The sequence below is a fragment of the Pempheris klunzingeri genome, chromosome 16, assembly GCF_042242105.1.
Source record: "Pempheris klunzingeri isolate RE-2024b chromosome 16, fPemKlu1.hap1, whole genome shotgun sequence".
Lineage (NCBI taxonomy): Eukaryota > Metazoa > Chordata > Actinopteri > Acropomatiformes > Pempheridae > Pempheris > Pempheris klunzingeri.
In genome coordinates, this window is record NC_092027.1 from 22,725,821 (window position 1) to 22,749,938 (window position 24,118).

The window sequence follows — 24,118 nt, forward strand, 5'->3', positions numbered from 1 at the left end:
GCTGCATCCTGAGGGGCGCGAACGTGCGTGTGAGCTGGAGCAAATGGACACGAGCCCAACAACACCCTGGGTAAGTCCGGCAACTGCGATTTGTATCACATCACCTTCTGTTTTTGCTTTATTAAAGCCACAAAGAGGACGGATTTGTCCAGTGCGTTAGGAGCCATGACGGGGAAAACAACAGAACAACCTAACATGACGCGCACTAAGTAGATCCAAGTCTTTTAGAATAGAGGCACAGTTTGTTTTCACCTCTTAACCATTACTTCTTTCTTCAGTTTGTTTGTAATATCCCATTAGTTTCCCATTGGGGGGGTGATAAAGGGGCCACAGAGGCTAATGGTTCTCAATTAATGCCTTCATAATGTCCTCCTGTTATTTCTCATTCATCTAAAGGGACTCTGCCAGAAGTGTCCAGATGATACTTAATGTTATCTCCTCCTGTTATGGTATTACACTATTCCTATGGGGGGGTGTAGCTGGAGTACTATAGGATGCTCCCTTTCATTTAGGGATGTCTCCTTGCACACTGAATGAGCTGCTGTCATCACACTGCTCCACTTTTAATTTGATCAAATTAGTGGGAGGGCATTGTCAGTGTGCAGCTCCCTCTCAGCAGACAATCCATACATTTCTGGAGCATCATCCGTGGATAATTGGATTTGCCTGCCAATGTTTGAGCAAATGAGTTACACCTTAAGTAGATGAGAAGCTTTTAAAACAGCTCCCCTGCCTCTCAGAGACGCACCCCTCTTACGCCCTGGTATGGATTGTCCATATGTACATGTCACGGCCTCCCTGTGCCCGGATCATTAACCTGTTGATGTGTGGAGACGGACGCTTGTGTTTCCCCTGCGTAGTAAATGCACATAACAAAGCACTCACCAGTGGCCTCCTGCAAGCAGAGAGAACAAACTAATGAGGACAGATTGCGCCGAATATGGCAGCCTGTTCTGTATCACCGTGGGTTTCACCATGTTGTGCATCAGGTTTGCTCCTGCAACCAAATACCAAAGCAGCTAATTTCACTAATCAGTCAAAGTGTTGAAAAGTGTAGAGAACCTGCAGACTTTTGGGCCATGTTGACACAAGATAGAGTTACAGCTCTACTTCCTGGATGTACACAGTAACACGATGCAAAGATAAAACATAGAAAAGAGTGAAGAGAGGGGAGCTGTGCCATATTCTTCATGTGTTCATAAGAAGGTTGCTGTTGTTGCATTCTGCTGTGATCTCTAATCTCTCTGTCCTAATAGCTGCGCTTCCGCACACAAACGTCACGTTATCCACTTTCATGCTCACCATCAAATAGATCCGTTCCCTTCCAGCGATTTATTCATCCCATTATCTCCTTCTCCCTGTCTCACGCTTAAAATCCAGCCCTTTGAATCAGCTGATTGACACTGACTGTCAGGCTGGAAGCGCAGGTTTCATTTTCCGTCGTCGGAGTACTTCTGAAACTTCTGAAAAGCTGCACTGATGTGAAGTGTGATAGACTGAGAATGAAGTCCTGAAGGCTCCGGCAGAGATTGTGTTCTGTGCTGGCCCATGCAAAAGTGAGTGGGCCAAGTTTTCCCAGAAAAAATTACTTATGCAAACTTGACTGTGCTCTCAGAGAATTCAAGGAGGATCACCATAATGATGAAGGACTCCTAACATTAAAAAGTAGTGATATTAACCCAAACCATGATGCTTTCCTAAACCAAACCAGACGTTTTCAGGCCTAAATCTAACCAAACCTTAACCATAGCACTATTGCGACATTAAACAGATTTATTCTTCAATACTGATGTGTAACAGGCTTGGAAGGCACAGTTGTCCTCCTAGTAAGGGTGTCGGATCAGAAGACACCTCTATGTGTGGTGCAAGAAGGCTTGGATTAATTTATTAAATAGTTGTTTAATTTGGAGGACTTGTGCATTCATTAGTACCAGAAGAAAGAACAAAGACAAACTGGAAAAAAAATGACAGTTTTACTCGCCCGTGCAACATGCTCAACATACAGAGTGCCAGTCATGAACAGGATGGGCACAAGATTAGAAACAAAAACCTGTCTTTCATCATCCATCCAGCCGTCATTGTTTTCCACTACTTATCTGTAACAACAGCGGGCCACTGTTGTGCTGCTTGTGCTGTTATTACACGCCTTCTGAGAGAAAATGCATTTAAAACCGAAAAATCTGGGAACCATGTTGGATGTACAGCACACAGCGCTGTGCATGACCACACTGAACCATTTCACTGCCTAAAGCAGCAATCAAACATACAAACAGAAAGCTCTGAAGGTGCACACACTTCTGTGGATAAAGAAATAGTCCACAGCATCATGGCCTCAGCCTGCTGGCCCTGTAGCCATTAACTTGTCCAGTGACACTAAATTCTTCCAGTCCACAAACAGCTTTCCAGAAAAAGGCCCATCAGTTCAGCTGGAGAAAAGTCTGTACAATTTACAGAAAATCACATCCTTATTCTGTTCCAACAAAGAAAAATACAGCTTTGATGAGAAGCACCTCGACTTTTCATTCCTGACTGCGTGGAAACGTTCATATTTGGCTGTGAAGGAGGTTCGCACATAAGTTGACTAGGACAAAGGGCTACCATTGGGATTAGTTGTAGCTAGCAGCCATGCTAACCTCACTGTGGGCTAATAGGTCTGAGAGGCTGGGCTGGGCAGACTCAGGTGCAACATAAACAAGTCAGAACTAAATCACATTCATTGTTATAAAATGGATTATGGTCTAACTTGGCTGGGTGGTCCTGGGAGCAACATAGGCGGGTCAGTGCCCCCCAGGACCTTTACTGGCTTTGCAATTCAATGTATTCTGCAAAAGAAAATCTTCCAGTATGAAACAGCTCCAAGCTGAATGAGTTATGTGTTTGAGTCTTTTTTAATTAGATTTTTAAAAATCTTTTAAAGCTTTTTCAATAAGAAAGATATTGAGCTTTGGGATATAGGAAGTGTTGTTTGCTTGGATCAACTCATTTAGCCCATCTATAATTCATACTGTAGAAACCAGCCTTGATGTTTTACCATTTTCAATTATGGACATGTGCATTGAATCAATAATAAAGCATCTTTTTAGTGAGACAAAACCCGTGTGGTCAACAAAATGATCACTTCCTGTATGAAATGTGCTCTCTTCATCTCCTCTCCTCATCTCTTCAGACTCTTCTGTGTGTGATTATGTTGTGAGAAGTACTCTTTCTGTGATTATTGCAGTTCAAGAGAGACGTTTTGCGTCATTCTATGTTCTAAACTCCATTGTCTCTGCGTTGATTGCCGTGCCCGCTTCTGCAGGCAAGAAATGTAATTGTCCTCATATTTTTGAGTGCAGACTGTCACTAACAAAAAAGTCGCTCGGAGGAGGACCAATCAGTGTGATTTAGCAGCAGGTCAGGTGATGGTTCAGTGTCATTTAAGATCTCTGTGTCCCAAAATAGACTTCTACATCAGGCCTTATTATGAAGATGAAGACAGAGTGGATGTGGAAAGGCAGATCGTGATGCATGGATGAGCAGATTTATGCAAAGAGGCATGTAAATTATATTTGTGTGAGCAAGTGGTGGTGATGGAATAATGCAGAGCTGAAAAGTACTTCAGGTAGTTTTTCTGGAAAAGAGAATAAGAGAAAGGGCACTTCAATCCACCTTGGAAGCATTTCCTAAAAGAGGCATCTTTAACCTCTAGCTTTGTGAAAAGGAACAGATTAGGGAATGTTTTTAATTGAGTCATTTTGCCACAGATCCACATTCAGCTTCTGAAATACAAGCACACGGGCCTTGAGGGTCACGTGTCTATGGAAAAAGCCTCTTGTAGAAAGAACACAACCACGTTATGTATGTTGTAATCACACCGCTTAACGAGGATGAGAAGGCCGCAAAGCACTTGAAATGAAAGCAATTTTTCACATAAAATCACATGTAATAGGTAAATTGCTGTCTTAATGGTCAGCTTTATTAAATTAGAAGATGTGTTTTTGTGTGTGTCAACTTTGGAGTCTCTCCTATATAACCTGAATTCATTCTCTCTGTGCCTGCTCCGGAAGCCACCCCTGGCTGCAGTGTCATGCTCAATAAACTGCTCCTGTCAGAAGCACTTTGCTGAGTGGCTGTGGAGGCGCTGCTCTCTGACCCCCTCCCTCGGAGAGAGCGGCCTGTTTCAAAAATGATTGGCCTCACAATAGAGGAGCAAACTCTGAGGATAGCTGGAGGGGTCCCACTTTTAATTTGTTGTGATGATGTGCCCAGCCTCCCTACATCAGCTCCACTGCCTCAGGTCCAGCCATCCTTTGCGAGTAAAGGCTCACTGGCGCGTTGCTGCCCTTGCAGCCTGTGTTATCTGGATTGTGTATTTGTGTATCCAGATGCTCATGCTAAATAAAACAAGAAGTGTCTTAGCTTGTTAAAACAGCATAGCTTCAGAAATATGTAACTGGATCTAAAAAGCTTTTCTTTTTCCCGAAGATGTGAAAAGGGTCCACGCAGGCTGACATGTGCTACTGCTTGATCAGAAGGTGACAGAAGCAGCAAAAACAGCAGGCAGCCGGACACCACTGTCTCGATAAAATGAAAAACTTGTAAAAGTAGCCTTTTTTCCTTGATGGTGACTTTCTTCACTTGCATCAGCCGCCAAAATGTGAGAATATTTAATCCTGTGCTGGCACGGGGCTTCTCCTGTGACACATGAAGTTAAACCTGAGCACAATGAATTACCCAAATATGTTCAATTCATTTATTTTATTTTATTCTAATTTAACATTAGCATCTATTGTAGGTCTACAAGGGCAAACAATGCAAAACAAACAAGGTGCGCAAGCCTTTACATTTTTCATCTTAAATACAGCTGCTGCTGTTGCACACAGTGTGTGTGTGTGTGTGTGTGTGTGTGTGTGTGTGTGTGTGTGTGTGTGTGTGTGTGTGTGTGACACTGCCTGCAGATCTGACTCCACTGAGAGAAGGTTCCCCGTCTTGTTCTCATGCATAGGCATGAGAGAGCCACATACACACATACATGATGATGGGCAGAATAAACAAAACCGGTGCCCAAGTTAAATTATTTTATATTTATATTCACCCACGTAGAAGTGAAAGTACTGGAAACATTACTACTTGAGTAAGAGTAAAACAGGTCCTCAACAGGTAGAGAAGTGCACGTTAACTGTCATTAAATGCCACATTCAGAACTTGACAAATTACAAAATACTTGCTGTTAAGCGCTGCTAAATCTCTTAGAACAACAAGAAAAAGTATTTGATTCACTTGCTGAATCTTAAATGGAGATTCAGGGCCTCCAGGGCCAAAGCTGATCCCTACGTCGAGGCTAACACTTGTCACTTTTCCAGCAGCTGCCAGCAAAATAACACACGGGAGCTTTACGTTGTTCTTAGGAAGCTGCAGCCTTTATTCTTAGCGACCTGTTCATTTACTGCTAAACTCTTCTGCTGCTCCACTACACACACTCGCCACACACACTTTTTGCCTTGAATATGTCAGTGAAAGTATGGAGAAATGTGTTGCCCAATATAATGCATGTAAAGCTGCATATATTTTATCGCAAATGTACGTGAGTAAGAGTGAAAAGTATTCGGCATAACAGCCACTCTCAGAATTTACCAAAGTAAATGTGGTGGCTGGCTCACAGGTAGAGCAGGTAGACCACCACTCTAGTCAGCGTGTCCAAGTGCAAGACAGTGAACACTAATGTGCTCCCGAAGCTGTTCTTAGTGAATAATTCGTTTCCTAATGGAGGATTGGCATCCTGCTCTCAGTGTGTGAATGGGTGAATGTGAATGAAGTGTTAAAGCGCTTTGAGTGGTTAAAAAAAACACTACAAATGTGCTATAAAAGTACAGTCCATTTAGCATTACAGATGTAGTACTACCACTGCTAAATGTTAGGAACACATACAGAGAGATTGCAGTATTAGACAATTATGCATACTTTCCACAAGCAGCCAAAAGCTGTTCATTAAGCAGTTAGACGAGTAGTTTTCAATCTGATCTTAGTTTGTCCCAGACTGCATTGGGAACAGAGATGTATCAGCATTTGTGACCATCACTATTTATCTGTTTTCGCCATTACAGTAAAAGCCACACATGATATGATAAATCACCCAGGGCCCATCCCTGAGGCACCCCAGGGTGGTGTGGCACACACTTAGAAGAGTAAACCCAACCCAAGATGTAAACCCATCATAAAACCAAAAACTGGACATAAGACACTTTCGACATAGAAAAAGAACATCATCCATATAAAAAAGACACACACAGTGTGATCACTTACTCATCCACATTTCTTCCCTTCTTTTTCTTTTACTTCACTCTGCCGCTGCCACTCAGAGCATTCAAAGGGAAATCATTTCCATTTTCCTGCGAAGTTTCACCTTTTCTGCTTGTGCTATCAGTTCTGCCTGAGGTATAGAAAATGTCACCGTGTGGTTTGTTTAATAGCTGTAAATGTTGTGACTTTCATTTTGGATTTTGGTCCCTTTGACTAGTTTTCATGCAGGACAGAACAGGAAAGCCTGTTTTGAATAATAATCTACTTTTACAGCAGCTTTGTGTTCATGTGAAATGAAATATGAATAAAACATTACCACATAGGTTAAACATTGAACATATGTTTCCCTAACATGGGCTGATGTCTTCCTTTCAGGCCCAGCTGAACAACTTGACACTGAATTGCTTTTTCTTTGAGCTTCTGCTGCAATTAGACTCCACAGAAGTAGCACGTTACATTGCTCTCAAAAACTACAGCTTGTTTTGACACGTGGGTCTTCTATTTTTTATAACATCTTGTCGTTCTGATAGTAAGTTAAATTTCGCCTTAATATCGGTGTAGCTTCCGCTTAGGCAGACTTAGTCAGTTGAGTAGGTGGTCCTTCATGTAGTCCAGGACACATGTATACATTATGCAGCCCAGACCACCTCCCAATGTGGTCTGAGTGATCGGATCTCTTGGGGGTTCTTTTGTCAGCCGAACAAGGAAGGTGGTTAACCTCTCAAACTCCACCTGTCCTGCATTAGGGTTAGGATTTGGGTTGCTTTACAGTTCACCTGTTATAAGGGTTAGTGGAAGAAAAAAGTCTGTCCCTAACCCTGGAGGTTAAAAACCATGATGTTTGGCTCTACTCTGTCAATGACTTTAATACAGCTTACAAATTATTCTTTCATATTGTGTTTCACTGAATTTACCCTCACAGCCTGACGATATGAAACTTAAGTCACAGTTAATGTCCAGAAAGAGCCAGTTCGTACAACATGTCGTCCAAACACATCTGAAGTGTTTGTTGCGAAAAGCCAAACTCAGAGCATGGCGAGACAAAAAGCCTGACCTCTATAGACCTGACACAAATAGGACCAACAAAAATTAACCTGCACATCCACTCAAAATATTTCCTTCCAGAGGCTCGCAAGCTCTTCGTCTTGGTAGCTAATGATCGCACAATTTATTCTAAAGATGTATGACATCATGATTAAATGGGAGTAATGGGGACAGCCTCTCCTTGAAGGCATTAATGGTTGTTTGGATGGATGAAGAGTGACAAGAGTAAAGCACACATGCCACACACATCTGGTCAGCCATTAGGTAAAGTGGACAGGAGCGTCGAAATGTCAGTTTCTGAAGAATTATTGGATGCAGCCTTGCTAATTCAGCGTCAGACAGATGTGAGGGGAACAGGACATCTGATAGTGTTGGACCATATAACAAGCACTTTGTGTGAGATAACCCGACACTGTTGGGTGTTTTCTTGTCTGGAATATTTGACAGAATAGAGATGCAGACGTAGAAAGATGCTTGACAGAGAAGTGTGTAAAGACACTGCACAAGGTAAATTATTTTTTTTGTCCCACAGAGACATGCTGTGTTGCTGAATGGGTGACGAGCTCCCAGTCACCTCTCGTACCCTGTGAAGCTCCCCTCCCATCGCATTCTTCAGGACAGGGTCCCCCAGCAGAGTGGCAGTGATGTACCAGGAAGTGGCCTTCCTGGCAGGCAGCACCGAGCACCAGTTCACCACCTTCCGCTTCAACCGTGTGGAGAACCCACGTGAGGTCACCTCCAAGAAGGGTTTGTTCTACAAGCGAGCCCAGCTGCTGCTCCAGCCTCAGCCTCGCCAACAGGATGGGGATGAGATCGGCCTGGCTGATGGAGCAGCCATTATCAACGTCGGGGGAATCAAGTACCACATCCCCTGGTCCACGCTAGAGGAGTTCCCCCTGACGCGCCTGGGCAAGCTGCGCAGCTGCAGCAACGAGGCCGAGATCATGGACGTGTGCGACGACTACGACGGCAGCCGCAACGAATATTTCTTCGACCGAAGTCCGTCAGCTTTCCGCACCATTGTCACTTTCTTAGCGGCAGGGAAGCTGCGGCTGCTGAGGGAGATGTGCGCCCTGTCCTTCCAGGAGGAGTTGCTGTACTGGGGGGTGGAGGAGAACAACCTGGAGTGGTGCTGCCTCAGGAAGCTGCGGCTCAGGCAGGAGGAGTACAAGGAGCAGCAGAGGCTGGAGGAGGAGGATACCGAGCTCACCTCGCCGCAATCCTGCGAGGAGAGCCAGCAACTTCCTGGAGTGGGTTCACTGGAAGAGAACCATACGGGGGGCTGCATGCGAAGACTGAGGGACATGGTGGAGAACCCCCACTCTGGCCTGCCAGGAAAGATCTTCGCCTGTCTGTCAGTGTTATTTGTAGCCATCACCGCTGTGACGCTGTGTGTCAGCACCATGCCGGACCTCAGAGAGGAGGAGGAGAGGGTGAGTTCACTCACTAATCACTTCCAGGAATTACTTATTTCTTTGCCCTTCTTTTTCACAGATTCACTTTACGTTATCCAGAAAGTCCAAACTCACATCTGGATTCTCATATTTAGTTTCTTGAGCAAAGTCCTGACATTTGGATGGGAATGATTTTATTCTGCAGAAGCAGCAGCGCTCAGCATCAAAATCATTTAGTAACCATGGTAATTCACACAAAGCTTCCAAAGCAAGCCGTCTCAATGTTGAAGGTAAGACAGGATCCAATTACCATTTTTGGAAAAGCAAAAAAAAAGAAAAAGCAGTCAGTAAAATAGCATTAGAGTAGAATAGTATGCTCTCTGTGGCATCTAACGGCAGAATAAATGTTAAAACCATCACGATGAACAGATTTTCATGATGAATACTGGAGTTATGGGATTATACAACACACATAACTGTAAACTGGAGGAACTCCGGCCTCAGGATTCCTTTTCTTTTCACAACAGCCTCAGGGATGTGAATGCTTTACAGCAGCTACAGTAGAATTCAGATTATGTTGATGCAGCAGCCCACATACAGAGTCTTCCTGGGCTTTATTGTAAATCATCTTGACAGAGACAGAGGCGAAAGCTCAGGGACAACGATCCTTCCTCTCCATTCACTTGAATGCCAGGTTATTGTGTAGCTCCCCTGTTTCTGCAGCATACATTCCTTCATAGCAACATGAGATCCATGTTCTCCCAAATGTATGCGGTAATTGACAGCGCATACACAGCACGAAGATGAGGGAAAGGGCAATATATTCACACATCTTTAAATAAATAGTGGTTTCTGCTTTTGTGATTAGATATTCTCCTCATACTGTTGATCTTACTTGACCTGCTTCCAAAGATGAATATGAAATAAGTTAACATGAATATGAAATAAGCTTTATATTGCTACATGATGATTATGCAAATTGTAGCCATGAAGTCTTAATCCATGCAGTAAGAGGCTTACTTAGCTTGTTTAACTATGTTCAGACCAGCTGACCAGTAAACAAGTTGGGAGCTGTAAATGGAAATATGTCAACATGTTTGATGTTGCGGAAAGGCATTAGTCCTGAGGGGAAAATTGGGAATATTTCAACATTTTAGGAAATATGTATATTTGCATTCTTTCTGAGAGTGAAGTAAGAAGATTAGCATCAACCTCAGGTTTGTGCGTTAACGCAGCTGGGGTCTTGTTCACTTTGCTCAAATCTCTTTGGTTTAATCCACATGGAAAGAAATATAAAAACACCAAATGGTGGTTGTAGAGGAAATTTACTTAACCCTAGAAAACTAACCTAACAGTCAGTAACACCATCACTAACGTCGGGTATATTTTACCTGATATAATATACCCGATAAAAAAATACAACAAGTACAACAAAACATGGCAAATTGAAGTGCTCTTCTTTTATTTTGCCCTATACAACGTCTCATAAAACGAAAAAAAGGTATCATGGGGGGGAGGCTCTAAAAAAGGCTCTAAAATTAGTGAAAAATTAGGGAACTGTTTACAAAAAATTCCTTAAAAAACACAATGAAAATCACGTGACCACAATCACGTAGGTGACGTTAGTGTTCTAGGGTTAACAAACAGTAGCTGGGTGCAGTGACTGTGTGCAGCCACTTAAATATTTCCAGTGGAAAGTAGCTTTAAGCTCCTCAAAAAGTAGACAGAAAACAACATGTCTATAAAAGATTTAGACTTTGAAAGATTCAAATGTTTTTCATTGAATGAATTAACACTGACCAGTTTTGATATTAGTTATTGTTGTAGTGAGTCATTGTTGTCATCCCATATATTTTCATCTAACTTCTAGTTTTCCAGGTTTGGTTACAAAATGTTGAGCTATTCCTTTAATTATAGAACATATGGAACATGACTCTGGTGAGTAATTTATTTGGTATCTGATAATATTCCAAAGCTGACAGCTGTTTGGCAGAAATGTCTAAATAAAACGATGATACTCATAACTTACATTCTCTGGTCTCTAATTAGGCCTGAGAGTGAGAGCAGAGCACATCCACTTGTTGCTGCGTTTAGCTTTGATCTCGCAGGAAGAGAAATATTTCTACCTCAGGCTTTGGTTCCCGCTAACTACACATGTTGCCACAGTCTGTGACAAGTGGAGCAAAAAAGCATATTAAAACTGACAATGTCCTCCTCCCGAGCCTTTTCATGTCCGCCTTTGCCTCTGATACTTAAGAGAGCCTTGGAGATCTGGCTCCACAGCACCTTTGTGTCGCACGCATTCACCTCCTGAATGACATCAGCAGGCCACTGTATGATTAAAGAGCCCAGCAGCTTCTCCCCCTGTCAAAGATATGTCTTTATCAGTGGGCTGGGAGGGGGGCGAGCTCCACAGGGAGAATCAATCAGGGAGACAACGTGTGCAAAAGCTGAATGAAGACCAGCTTAAACGTAGTCTCATATTATCTTTAATGAAGTGTCATCTGTCATTATGCGCCTGTACGAATTTGCAGCTTTAATTATTTGATTCAGAAGAGAAACGGACGCTCTGTGTTTCAGACACCTGAATGCAGTGTCACTGTGGCACCAATTAAACGCATGGAGATGCCTGAAAAAGTGATTCATTAGGAGTGAGAACCGAACCTGCACCAGCCATGGGAGGCAACCCCCCCCCCAAAAAGCACACAAGACAGTCTCTCAAAACTCAAAAGGGTTTATGGGTATAATGAGGTGGCTGGAAAACTGAGCATTACACAACAAAGGGAAGCAAACCGCAGTCTGCCAATTCTTCACATACTCTTAAGCACCGTAAACACCAGAGATGCTAAATTAGAAGTGTCATTCCCAAGTGCCACAGCCTATTAAAATAAGGTGTCACATTAGTGAAAACAGTGCTTTGTACAAAAACTAGTCGACAATAGTTCAAGAAGAAAACTAACGGTGTGATGATTCCCTACTGTTATGTTCCCAGCAGTCATGGTGTGTACCGAGGTGTCAGACAGAATTGGCTGTGGAGCGTCTCCTCTCCTCATTACCATGTTAGGAGAGAGAGTTTGGCCTCGCTCTGAAAACGTATGCATGCGCTCTCGCGAGTGGGCTCAGCTTCCAGTATTGTCCCCAGTCACGCTAATGTCAAGCAAAGCATTTAAGCAGCTGAGCACTTTCATGAATCCAGCTCAACTTGGTGAATTGCTTCTGCTAATTACCACGTCTCTTTCAGTTTGAGTCCGCCCACTCATCCTCCTCCATTACACGGCCTCCTAATATCCATTAGCTTTGATAGCCAGCCGTTTACATCTGCACAGATCCTCCCAATGTTAATGAAACTAATGAAATGATCATTTCCTCAGATACCCATTTCTTTATTGTAATATATTGTGTGTTTATCACAAATGTCTTGAGGCCTCAGTCTTGGCTTTAGTGTTGGCAGCAGCGCTCCACGTCAGACACATTGTTGTACAATATAATGCTAAACTTACGTAAACCAACCATGACTTGTTAACTTTTAAATCACATATTTGCTACGCTAAAGCTTCTGGTTTTCATTTTAATGAAAGGAATTGTTTGTGCAGCACAAACAAGCTTCTACATTTGATCACCTGGACTGGCTCCAGCCCCCCACGACCTTTAAGGACAAGCGGTATAGAAAATGGATGGATGGATATTTATATGGCTAACATGTTTATTATTATTATTAACAGGCTTATTTATTATTTGTCCCTTTACTCTCTGTTTGGTCTCCACCAACTCCTTGGAAAAATATACGCCTCTTTCTGTGCTAAAGGCCCAAAGGAAGCATCCCCACCTTTTTCTAATATGGTAGGAATACTGCATCTCTATGATCCGTGACTACATGTTTCTACATGTCAATAGAGTAAATACTGAAGGCTACAATATAGTATAGTATTTTAAGTTTATAATATAGAGAATATTATAGGTCCAAAATGAGCCTGACACTGGGGCAGGACTGAGGGGAAAAGGTGCAATTACAAATCCGTCTGTACTTCAGCACCTTGGACAGCGCCATGGATTTATCAATACACGGCACAGGTAGGGTGCATTCAGATGTTGTGTCTAGAAAAATGTCGGCTGTGCAGCTTTCATCATTTTAACAAATGATGAAACTGAGGTTGTGCTATTGGTTTGGTTGCCAAACAACTAAAACCAGACACTGGAAATGTTTAGCATAGCAAGACAACATTAGAGCAAATATTAGAACAAACCATATTAGCGAGCTAGCACAACCATTAACCGATACAGATAGTAATATTAAAACAGTCATCCTAAGTTCTGAGCTGCTATATCTCCACGTGTTGTATCCCTGAACTAATACAATCAGCTGCTCTTCTATCCTCAGTTTGGCTGACCTTTCAGCCTTGGATGGAAAAGGTAAAGCAAAAGTGTGCAGTGGACGCGCTTTCAGTTTTTAATGTGCTCGTCACGCGCCTCCACGGAAAATAATGAATTTGTACATGTGAAAGAGGCAGAGGCACATCTAAGCAGCCCCTAAACAAGAGGAGGGCTGAAGAGAGCAGCAGAGTCTGGTGATAATTCTCTGTGGATCAGTCACTATCAGCAACCCCTTTCACAAACACATAGTCGTGTTAGCCATGCAAGACGCTCAAAGCAAAACCTTTTATTTCCAACAACAGAGTCGTGTTATGAATGTGTCAGATGTGGATTCTGGCCCAAATTAAATTGCACTGTGAAGCAGGAGGGCAATGCAACAGAAACCCAGGAAGTGGACGTCTTTATGCACTCTGTCACTTGAGCCGGAGGAGAGAGTTCGGCCAGAAACCAGAAGTTTTTAGAAAGCACTTAGCCTGGCTGTCTAATCTAATGTGCTTCTTAGAGGAACATTCAGTGGCTGGGAGGATTGCCCCCCCCCCACCCCACCCCACCCCAACCCCCTTACACACACAAACAGGGGAAAAAAAAGAAGAAGCCATATTGCCTTTCACATTTCATGGCCCCTCGTCCACACACTTGATGAATAGAACATTAAATATCTCAAGTGTTTTGTCGATTTCTACCCCCAGAATTTGTTACTCTGTTCACATAAGCATCTTTGAAAACTCTCTTCTTGTCCCATTTCTCTCCTGTGAGAGTCCCGACTGTGGATCCAACCTCTCAGTGACTCTGCTCATGCTTCAGAGCCCTATACAGTCTATTCTGATGTAAATCCCAATCACTTTAAAGTGCACCCCTTAACCCAGCCATATATCATCACGGGGGAATGGGAAACCAGAGCTCAGAGACTAGTGGAAGAGAAATGTGTGCAAATACTGTAGGAAAATAGAGAGAATTTGAGTCTATGCTGAAAATAGGAGGTGCACATCAGTCATTCCTCCTGACTGTGAGTTAGACATACCGCTGTTCATGCTCAGAGAAATGTGCAATCCATCATGTTGGTGTTGATTTGTATTTCTCATCCAGTGTTCAGTGAATAATTTCTGGCGAGTCGAAGAGTGATTACAAACTCTAAATCCCCATGGAAATATTCTCATGTTTTATGCTAGAATTTTAGCAAACCCTCTGCCAGTTCCACAGTGTTATGGCTGATATACAGGGAGAGACGTTTAAGTACAGTACAGTATAAAATGGTTCACATTAGTTATTACTACTAAAAAGCAAATGAGTAGACAATGTTAATTAAAATGGGCTCAGTCACAGTTGGCCAGCTGCACAAAACCATCAATTTATCATTTCAAAAATATATATATTTAGCTATTTAAGTTTCACAATGTTGTTTGTAAAAATCTGCTTGTTCTTCAAACAAAAACCATGAAATCCACCAAAAATGATATCAGCTACTGTACTGAGCTGGCTGAAGACAACAACCAAGCTATTTTTACATTACTAATTTTGCTCTATTGCTCTTAAATGTTTAGTAGTGAGATAAGAGAGATTATAGTGCCTTCGTTGGTTTGTCTGAATACAAAAGCATGGTAAAGTTGCAACAAAGACCAGGTTTAACATTTTGAAAGTTTGAAGAAAAGGTTTAAAAGTTTGTTGTAAAGAATATTTCTTCAGTGTTGATGCACTCAGGCTAATAATAAGGCTAAAGATCTGAAGACTAATTTTGCTCTGATTGCATTACCCTTCACATGTAAACCTCACTCTGACATGGCTTTACTGCTGGGGCTAAATTGAAGCTTTTACCACAGCAGGTATCTAACTCTTCTCCACATGCTAGTAGTAGGCCGGTGCGCTGCCATTTGGAGAATACACTGAGAACCTACCCGCAGAGAGTAAAAGAGGTTAAATAATGTATTCCTTCAACCCCTTGGCTACTTACTGCTAACAGAAAAAATGCCTCAGTTGTGCTTGCTGTAATTGCTCCTCCCTGTGGAATTGGAAGCACACCCAGCTGAACAGCCTCTCAACACATGAAGAGGGAAGAGGCCATTGACTTTAAGTATTAGAAAATCCTTCTCCTGTTACCATAGAAGCATTTGAATTTGCAGCTAAAGTAGCCTGCCATTAACTGAAACAATGTCCAGTAACACCCAATATTTTTAAAATATTCCATCCAGTGTAACCACAAAGGAAGCACTTTGCTGTGTGGAAAAGATGAAGGATATTCAGTGATGATTCTCCGGGGATATGATGGTACAGCTGTACCAAAATCTAATCAAAACATGGAGAGGACTTTGAGCCCTGAGCTTTCAAGTTGTGTCCAAATGTTCTTCTCAAGTAGAATATCACTCAAAACTATATATATGTTTGTACATCTTTAAAAGCAGTCATTTTGAGCCCATTTGAGCTGCATTAGCCTCGGTCATAAATGCTAATGTGAATAAAGTCTCACTGTAATGGCTTTGTGTTGAAACAGTGGTGTAAGACCCGTTTTGAACAAATGAGTTGACTCCTCGTTGAATCACAATAAACCTAAAACACCATGGACGAACTTCAGCTCCAAAGAAGCTGCAAACTAGATGTTAAAACTGGACCACTTTCGCTCATTTACTCCCCTTTTCCCGCTTTCTGTCCATCAGTTACAGTGGTGTATTTTACAGAGAGAGTGAGAGCATATACTTTGGGGCTACAGCCATCAATATCGACGGTACTTAAGATGAGATCAGATCACATGAAACTGTAATGACCCCCATGGGGAATTTGGGTTGTCGCAGCAGCAGAGAACAGGATATAAATAACAGTGGATGGGCATACAGTGCAAAGACACAGTGTTCCTAATATGTAGGAAATGAATGGCCTGCTATTCAGCTATATACCATTATCAGGTGTAACGTACAGGACAATGCACTGATGTGTCCTGACGTGCAAATACACAGTGCAAGCAATTAGCACAGCAGTAGTTATAGTGAACATGCACGTATTAAGGTGTTTAAATGTGCGTTAGTGGCTTTTACCACAGGGAGCAGGGTGCATTTATTCTGAAAGCTGCAGGTTGAATGGAATAAAATATTTTTGGACGGCAAAGAACAGAAAGCAATAAAGTTCCACTGCCCTTCCCAAAGCACTGACTGTAATAAATACATATTGACAAGCGACAGAAGTGCTCGGGTCGAGGCCAGCACCCTGTGTGTGTGAGTTATAGCAGCATTTTCAGGCTACGGAAAAACAAATAAATGTCCCGAATGATTAAAAGAATTGATCAATCTCCACGGCGGAGGTGGAGCAGACCTCTTCTTCTTGCCAAAGACGATGTTGATTAAAATCTTCCAGACAAAGTAATCTTGATTATGTAATTATTGAATCTGGGTTTGAGCAGAAGACTTTTGCCTGCTGATCAAGATTCTGCATCGTAATCACACACACGCAAACACACAGAGGTGCTGAGTAAATTCACTGCAGCTGTAAGAGAAGACATCCTGGTTTCTAAAGACAAAGTGAATTACAGATAAGATATCATTTTGCCATTTTGAGACACACAGCTGGTCACTAAGCCATTAACGTGTTGGAAAGTTTGGTCTCATTTCTTATAATTTGCGTAAAATTACTGGAGCAAACTTCTATTTGCTCGCATTTCTCCCTCTCTACCACCCTGCTCTTCAGATTTGCTTTCTCCATTTTCCCAGACATCCTGGGTACTAGCAGTAATCTCAAACCCAAAATTGAATGTCACAGGTTTTATATTGAATGAAAGTAATTTTAAGGCTGTGGAAGTAAAATTAAGATAAGGATAGAAAATAATACTTGACTGACAGTGTGTCGATGTGCAGTAGACAGGCCTGAGGACCTGTGCTGTCGGTGAAATGTAGCAGGTTTAATAAGCACTAATGGTTATTGAATACATCGTTAATTGTGGGGGGAAAGAGCCTATCCCAGCATGCACTGGGTGAGTAGCAGGGTAAACCATGGACAGGTCGTCAGTCTTTTACAGGACTATAAATAGGCAGACAAATATATTTCCTCTATGGGCTGTGCAGAGTTTCCAATTCACTTAAACTGCAACCCGTCCATAAATGACCAGAATTCTGCCCGTGGAACAGAAACACTGTTAAAGAGCTTGTGTTAAGTGAACGTGTGTTGGCTGTGCAGTTTTATTTCAGCTTGGACAGTTAGTGCCTTGCATACCATGATGATGTCATATGGAAATAAAGAAAGTCGCACCCAGAGAAACCTTGAAAAATGTAGGCCCTGTTTTTTAGCTGGTCCACCACTTTGGTCAGAAGTAAAATATCCACAAATACTGGAAGGACTTCCATGAAATCATCTATAGACAGTCATGGTCCCCAGAGGATGACGTGTGATCATTTCACTGTGTTAATAATAATAATACATAAAGCAAAAAAGAAATAATCTATCTAATCAATCTAATACAATACCTGCAAAACATAATTTGCAGGATGACGCGTCAGCTTTGAGCTTTGTGTTCACTGCTAATTAGCGAAAGCTAACGTGCTACATTAAAACGCCACAGTGGTAAACATTATTCCAACATTGTCATTGTTAGCATGCTGCCATTAGGATTCAGCCCAAAGCACTGCTGTGCCCACTCCAGCCAATGTGTCTCTCATCCACTGTGTGTGGGAGACAGTGTGCTGTGTACTGTGGTCTCTCCACTGAAAAGCAGTGGAGTTACTGGAGGGGGAGGAAGTTAACCAAACAGTCTTCATCCTTGAAGCCCTCTTGTGTAAAACAGAAATATATGGTTTGAACACACTTAAAAATTTACAGGGTAAGTACACCCGCACACTCTGTGGGGACCTTCTCTCCCAGCATAATAAAGAGTGGAGCGGAGGAGGGAGGCAGCAAGGTGTGGCTGGGCAGTGATGTGGAGGGCGAGGAGACACGGCAAGGCCACAAGAAGTGTGCTCAGCTCTGCAGCCAATTCAATATAGAGGCCAAACTGTGTGATTACAGCAGTGGTGTCATGTGATGCCATTTGGCTAAAAATATACACAAAAACATGGGAAAAGAGCCAATGTAAGAAAACAAAAAAATGTAAAATAATTTAAAAATGATCTGCCAACAAGAATCCATGGGATCAAAAGAATGTGTGGCTAGTCTCTGTGTTTGTGAGTATGGGATGTGCTCATTGTAAGACTGCAGTTCTCACCCTGCTGTACTCCCAGACGGTGTTTCCGGCCTCCGGCCTCAGAGAGCGCACTGGGAAACTGGACATGAAATGTATGCTGTATGTATCCTAACCACATTTTTTCAGTTTTACAACAAAGAGGGCTTCAAGAACAACTACCAATTGTTTGGAGCAGCAAATGCACCTCTGGATGACTACCGGAACCATCTGTAACTGTCTCCCATGCAGCAGATATTCCCCAGAAGGGCTCGTGTGTCTGTAGACTCTCTGTTCAGAAACATTTTGTATATCTCACAGAATTATATTGGTCTAAAACAACAGCATACAACAGTAAATAACCATTATGTCCTTGTATTTCGTTCTTAAACCGCTACAAGTTTTTGTCCTGCTGAAGTTTTAGATGGCAGCTGCTGACCCACACACAGATGAGTGTCTTTGTGTAAAGCATGTAAGAAGCAGAAATTAGGCAAAGTTTTGCTTCCATATGCATTTACTTCACTGACAGCACCAGCTGTTGGTAATGGAGCTGTTTTCCTCCTGTATATAACTAGTTTCAACCTATTTAAATATTTATGTGTGAACTCAACATGCCCGGCAGCTCACGTGTGAGAGCATCCAGACAAGTTTTCCTTTTCCAGACAAATGTAGCTTTTTCTTTGCAATGACATTTTAAAACACAACCAGTGCTAAAGTGACATGTCTTCTCATGGAGGGAAATACGTACTTGTTTCATCCTGAAATCCTGAGCATTTACACACAATTGCGTCACTGTTCTGTCGCAAGATTCTTTGTGAAGAAGCATATTAAGATGGTTTCTGGAAGAGAGGAGTGTTAATCTGGCTGGCAGAACAAACACACAAGGCACTCGGTGCACACAGCAGAGCTCACTGAGGAGAACAAATAAGAGTGATAAATACGTTCATTAAGCATGGGTGCACTTAAAACACGGCCAGCTCGGCACTTGACGTCTGCCAGTTTGTGTGAATCTCACCCACTCCAGTTTATCTGTGGGGATCGGAGGTGAGCCGTCGCTCCCTGCACTGTTTGGTTTACATGGTTGTCTTCAGCTGTGACAGGGTCAGAGTCCCCCAGATCGCTGAGACGAGTAATTGTGTGCTTTTAATTTGATCCCCCGCCCTTTTGTGAACATCAGAGGCTTTTCAGTATGAAGAACAGGCGACAGCGAGTGGAAAATGCACTCAGGCAGAAAGTCTCTGTGGGAGAACAATGCAAACACGCAGGTCAAACTGAAGGAAAGGGGCTTTATCAGTTGCACACGTGTCACAAGCAGACAGACTCCCTCGTGGATGCAGAGGAGCAGCATGAAGTGAAACGTACTGGTTAGCATGTGAAACTGAGTGAGCTCCTCAAGCTCTCAGACAGCAGCACATTTATTTTGTTTTGGCTCCAGACTCTTATTACTTTGGATGTGAGATGACAGCATGTGGTTAGAGGGTGGATTTCAGCTCAAACTTGAAACACTGCATTGCAACAGCAAAGCTTCAAGATTGCCATGTGCTGCGGTGCTTTAGTCTCTCTCGCTATTTAGGAAAACTGCTATGAAGAAAAATACTTTAGCAGTTCCCCCGAAAGGTCTGCCACAGGAACACGAGGACTCCGGAGTGGTTTGATAACCCAGCCATCAAGTGTATAATGGTTTAGAGTGAGAAACTTTGAAAATATGATACTGGCGATATGGGGATCTACACTTTACCGAGGAGCACATATATAGTTCAGCTTGGACTGAATAAAGTGGCTGTTTTACTGAATAATAATAATTCAGCAAAACACTGTTGCCTCTATAATCTATCCAAATGTTTTTGGCTCTCTGAAAAGAGAGAATAAGAACAAAAAGTGTTGCTGTTTTCAAATTTCTGGCCCAGTTTGGCTTCAAATGCACTCAAATCGAAGCTAACAATCTGTGCTCTTAACCTCATAGTTGTTTTATCATTTCACATTTCAAATTATGATTATGAAGGCTTGTTAGCAGCTGGCCGGGGACTCATGGAGCAGGGAACTGACTCCCTAATGGTGACTTTCTGCTGTGACACTGTCTAATTGAAAATAAGATTCCATATGTCCTCCATTACTGCTCACTTGAAAGCCTGCAGAATAAAAAAATGAGACGTTTATGGAGGGATTTATTTTCTAACCAGTCTTGATCAGTTTTTCCTCAGAAATATGTGCAGGAGATCCAGTAGAGTCTGATCTAGTCATTAAAATCACTAAAATAAAGGTGTAATCAATAACTGCCTATGGCCAAACTAATGGCTAATGGCTCTGCACTTCAGCTAAATGCTAATGCAGCATGCTAACGGGGGGCCACTGTTAATCTTTCATACTAGAGGCTTCAAATGATGGTATTCTGAGGAAAGAGATCAGAGAGAGGTTTTGGTCACACATCAAAGTATTGGACAAAATAACATTTTGACCAGATGATGGCACTGTATGAAAAGTCAGGAGATCAAGATAATCAGGAGTCATTACAAGTCATCCCCTGGGGACCACGAATGTATGAACCAAATTTCACAGCAATCCGTCAAGTAGTTATTGAGACGTTTTAGTCTGGACCAAAGTGGTTGAGCGACTGACACACTGGCACAGAGGCGCCGTTTATCCCAAGGCCTGTGAAAGAATCTATTTCAAACTAGCATTTTGAGACTCTACTTGAACTGAAGGCAGGGGGGGTGTGTGCAAAACAGGGGGGGCGATTTCTGACCATGATCAATCAAAACACCTCAGCTTTTACTGTCAGTGGAAAGGTGTTGAGTTTGACTCTGCAGTATTAGCGTTACTAGAGACTTTGATCATGATGACTAGTTGCTCAGTGTTGTTATTTTCTCTTATTGTGTCTCATTTCATTTGCCAGCCTTCACTTTAGCACTATATTGCTGCTGCCGCTGCTGCTGTGTGAAAAACTGCAGCTCCAGCTTTGGCGATCAGTGAGTCACACGGTTCTTAATGGGTTTAGTAAGTTTGATGTCTTAAGGGCAAACAGCACGCTATATGCAAAATTAAGTTCACTCAGTGAAAAAAGCACGAGGCTCAGTCTGAGAGGACTTCTTCGCCATAAGGGGGAGTCAGTTGGAAGAACATATCCATGGAACCGAGCTAAATGCTAAGGGAAGTGTTGTGCTTAGATGTTCACACTTGTGCACATTCACACCATTAAATAGCCCTCAGAAGGCCGGTGTATGTAGCTATCACCCTGATGACTCGCTAATGTCATCACATGTTTCTGCACAAACCACAAAAGCCTCGTCGTGAATATCTGAGCCACGAAACACAGCAGGGGCCTGAGCCTGAAAAGACTTTTTAGGAAGAGCTATTTCACAGTGTTGCACAGCATTTCAAAGAGGAAAGATTTAAAAGTTTTCTTTATAGCTTTTTCTCCGCATATCCTCATATTCTAATTAATCCACACATAATTAATTGACACAAATTAAGACAATATATATATTTTTTCCATTAATAAGACTCAAGTATGTGCAGAAAAATGAAAAGCATTTTCAAAGTCTCCTCCAGGGGTGACTTTGACTTAATAACCAAGTAATCTCTTATAATTGTATTTTTAAATATTTATGAACGCTATTTCAGCAGTCTTAAAGAAATATATTATCATTAAAAGAGAGAATATTTCAGCTGTGGTGGCTTTAAGAATCCACAGCATCAGCGTCTCTATGACTGGCTCTGGTTAATTTCTTACATAACATTGTCTGCTCGTATAGAGCTTTCGCTTTTCACAGGGCTTCAGGTTTGAAGTGTATAAGTCAGAAAGGGCTAAGAGACGACTTAATTAAAGCCTTTGTTTTACGCTTGATGGATCTTTCAGCATCTTCGCTGTCGTGTTTTGTTCTGTGAACACAATCACCTTTTTGATGTGAGATCAACAAACTCCTCAGGAGGACAGAGATCAGTCTGCGTCTTTAGTCCATGACAGCCCACAAATCAATGGCAGGCTTTGAAATTGATTCTTAATTACTGACTTGATGCTGCGTCCTCACATCACTCTTCCTGAAGCCCTTCTGGAGTTCACTTTTTTCAACAGAAATATGTGTCCTCCTGAAAAAACCTCCCGAATCCACCTTGTTGTTTTTTCACGACAGCGAAGCAGCCGATGGTTATGTTCTTCTAAAACAGAGCATTCAGACAGAGGATGAACACAGCTCCAGCAGCCACGTCTGCTAAGAGAAACACAGTGTGCTTTTTGAACATTAGACCATGTAAATCTGTTCTAGTAGAACTTTGTGATGAGCAGAGTATGGGAGCTTTAATTCTTCTGCGTAATGTAACATAACCTCTAATGTCTGCTCTTTTTTTTCTCTGCAGGGTGAGTGCTCCCAGAGGTGCTATAACATCTTTGTGCTGGAGACGGTGTGCGTTGCCTGGTTCTCCCTGGAGTTCATGTTGCGTTTCATTCAGACACAGAGCAAGTGCATGTTCCTGCGCACGCCTCTAAACGTCATCGACGTGGTGGCCATCCTCCCCTACTACATCACTCTCATCGTGGACGCTCTGTCAGTGGGAGAGAAACCTGCAGGCTCAGGGAACAACTACCTGGAGAAGGTGGGCTTAGTTCTCCGAGTCCTGCGAGCTCTACGGATCTTTTACGTGATGAGGTTGGCTCGCCATTCCTTAGGCTTGCAAACGCTTGGTCTGACAGTGAGGAGGTGCACGCGTGAGTTTGGCCTGTTGCTGCTGTTCCTTTGCGTTGCCATGGCTCTTTTCTCCCCACTAGTGTTCCTAGCTGAGAGCGAAATGGGCGCCAAGCAGGAGTTCACTAGCATCCCTGGTAGCTACTGGTGGGCCGTGATCTCCATGACCACAGTTGGCTACGGGGACATGGTGCCCCGGAGCATCCCCGGCCAGGTGGTGGCGCTCAGCAGCATCCTGAGCGGCATCCTCCTCATGGCCTTCCCCGTCACGTCCATCTTTCACACCTTCTCTCGCTCCTACTTGGAGCTGAAGGAGGAGCAGAGCCGGGCGCTGAGGCAGAAGCCGGACTCTCAGGACAGCACTAAGTCCCAGAACAGCGAAGACTCTCAGGAGACGGACAGCTACCACGGCATCACGGAAGCCGCGGCCTCGTCCCTGCAGCGGAGGAAGTTGATGGCTGTTCAGAGGGCTGCTGAGATTAGAGCGTCCATGCAAACTTAGCTGCTCTCTCTGTCTGTCTGTGTTCGTTCAAGTGGCAGCCGAGGAGGCCGTGACACCCAGCGCTGGGACTTCAAAGATGACTAGCTGCAGGATTGTGAGCAGGGAGGAGATTTTCTTCTCTGGAGCTTGAGGTCTCTGCTTTGATCGTATGAAGCACTTGTGCACCAGAGTGTAGCTGAGTTTCTTAAGTTTTACAGAGGAGCTGCAGGGTTCTTTTTTCCCCCACAATTTTGACTTTAAAAGATGGGAACAGTACAATATTCATGATTAAGGGACTGAAGTCAAATGAGATTAAGAAAGTGACTGAGACATTACTCTGACACTGACTGCAATTCAGACTTGTGATAAGTCTGTGCAAAAGGGAAATCTAATACCAAAACAACACGTGTTCCTCAGACTAATAATTAATGTTCCTCATGTAGCTGCATTTGAGAGGATTGTCTGAAATAAAGCTCTTTGCTGAGATGACAGACATGCAGTATATTATTGTTATTCCATATCATCTCCATTTGGGGCTCTGTTATATAAGGTTCACAAATATACATGATCTTCTCTGTGCATTTATAATTAATCTCCAACACAAACTAATTTTCTGTCACAGGGCTGTTCAGTTGGTTGGGACGGTTTGTTCACTGGCAAATGACAAGAGGCTTAATTTCACATTAGTGTCACCATTAGACAGCTCTGTCTGATGCACTTGCTTAAAAAGAATAGTTCA

The 24,118-nt window shown here is 42.7% G+C and overlaps 1 protein-coding gene across 1 annotated transcript; it reads left to right on the plus strand.

Annotated features, from left to right (window-relative positions):
• On the plus strand, window positions 1-23,924 carry kcng2 (potassium voltage-gated channel, subfamily G, member 2). The gene is made up of 3 exons (XM_070846638.1): window positions 1-70; window positions 7,856-8,756; window positions 22,573-23,924. The coding sequence occupies exons 2-3, from the start codon at window positions 7,968-7,970 to the stop codon at window positions 23,398-23,400; spliced, it is 1,617 nt and encodes a 538-aa protein (XP_070702739.1). The 5' UTR covers window positions 1-70; window positions 7,856-7,967; the 3' UTR covers window positions 23,401-23,924.
• Window positions 23,925-24,118: the final 194 nt, after the last annotated feature.

Bases quoted from the DNA above. Each gene is read 5' to 3' on its own strand.
- kcng2 (XM_070846638.1), top strand. From the start codon at position 7,968: ATGTACCAGGAAGTGGCCTTCCTGGCAGGCAGCACCGAGCACCAGTTC. The intron at 8,757-22,572 runs GTGAGTTCACTC...TTTTCTCTGCAG, and splicing joins TCAGAGAGGAGGAGGAGAGG to GGTGAGTGCTCCCAGAGGTG.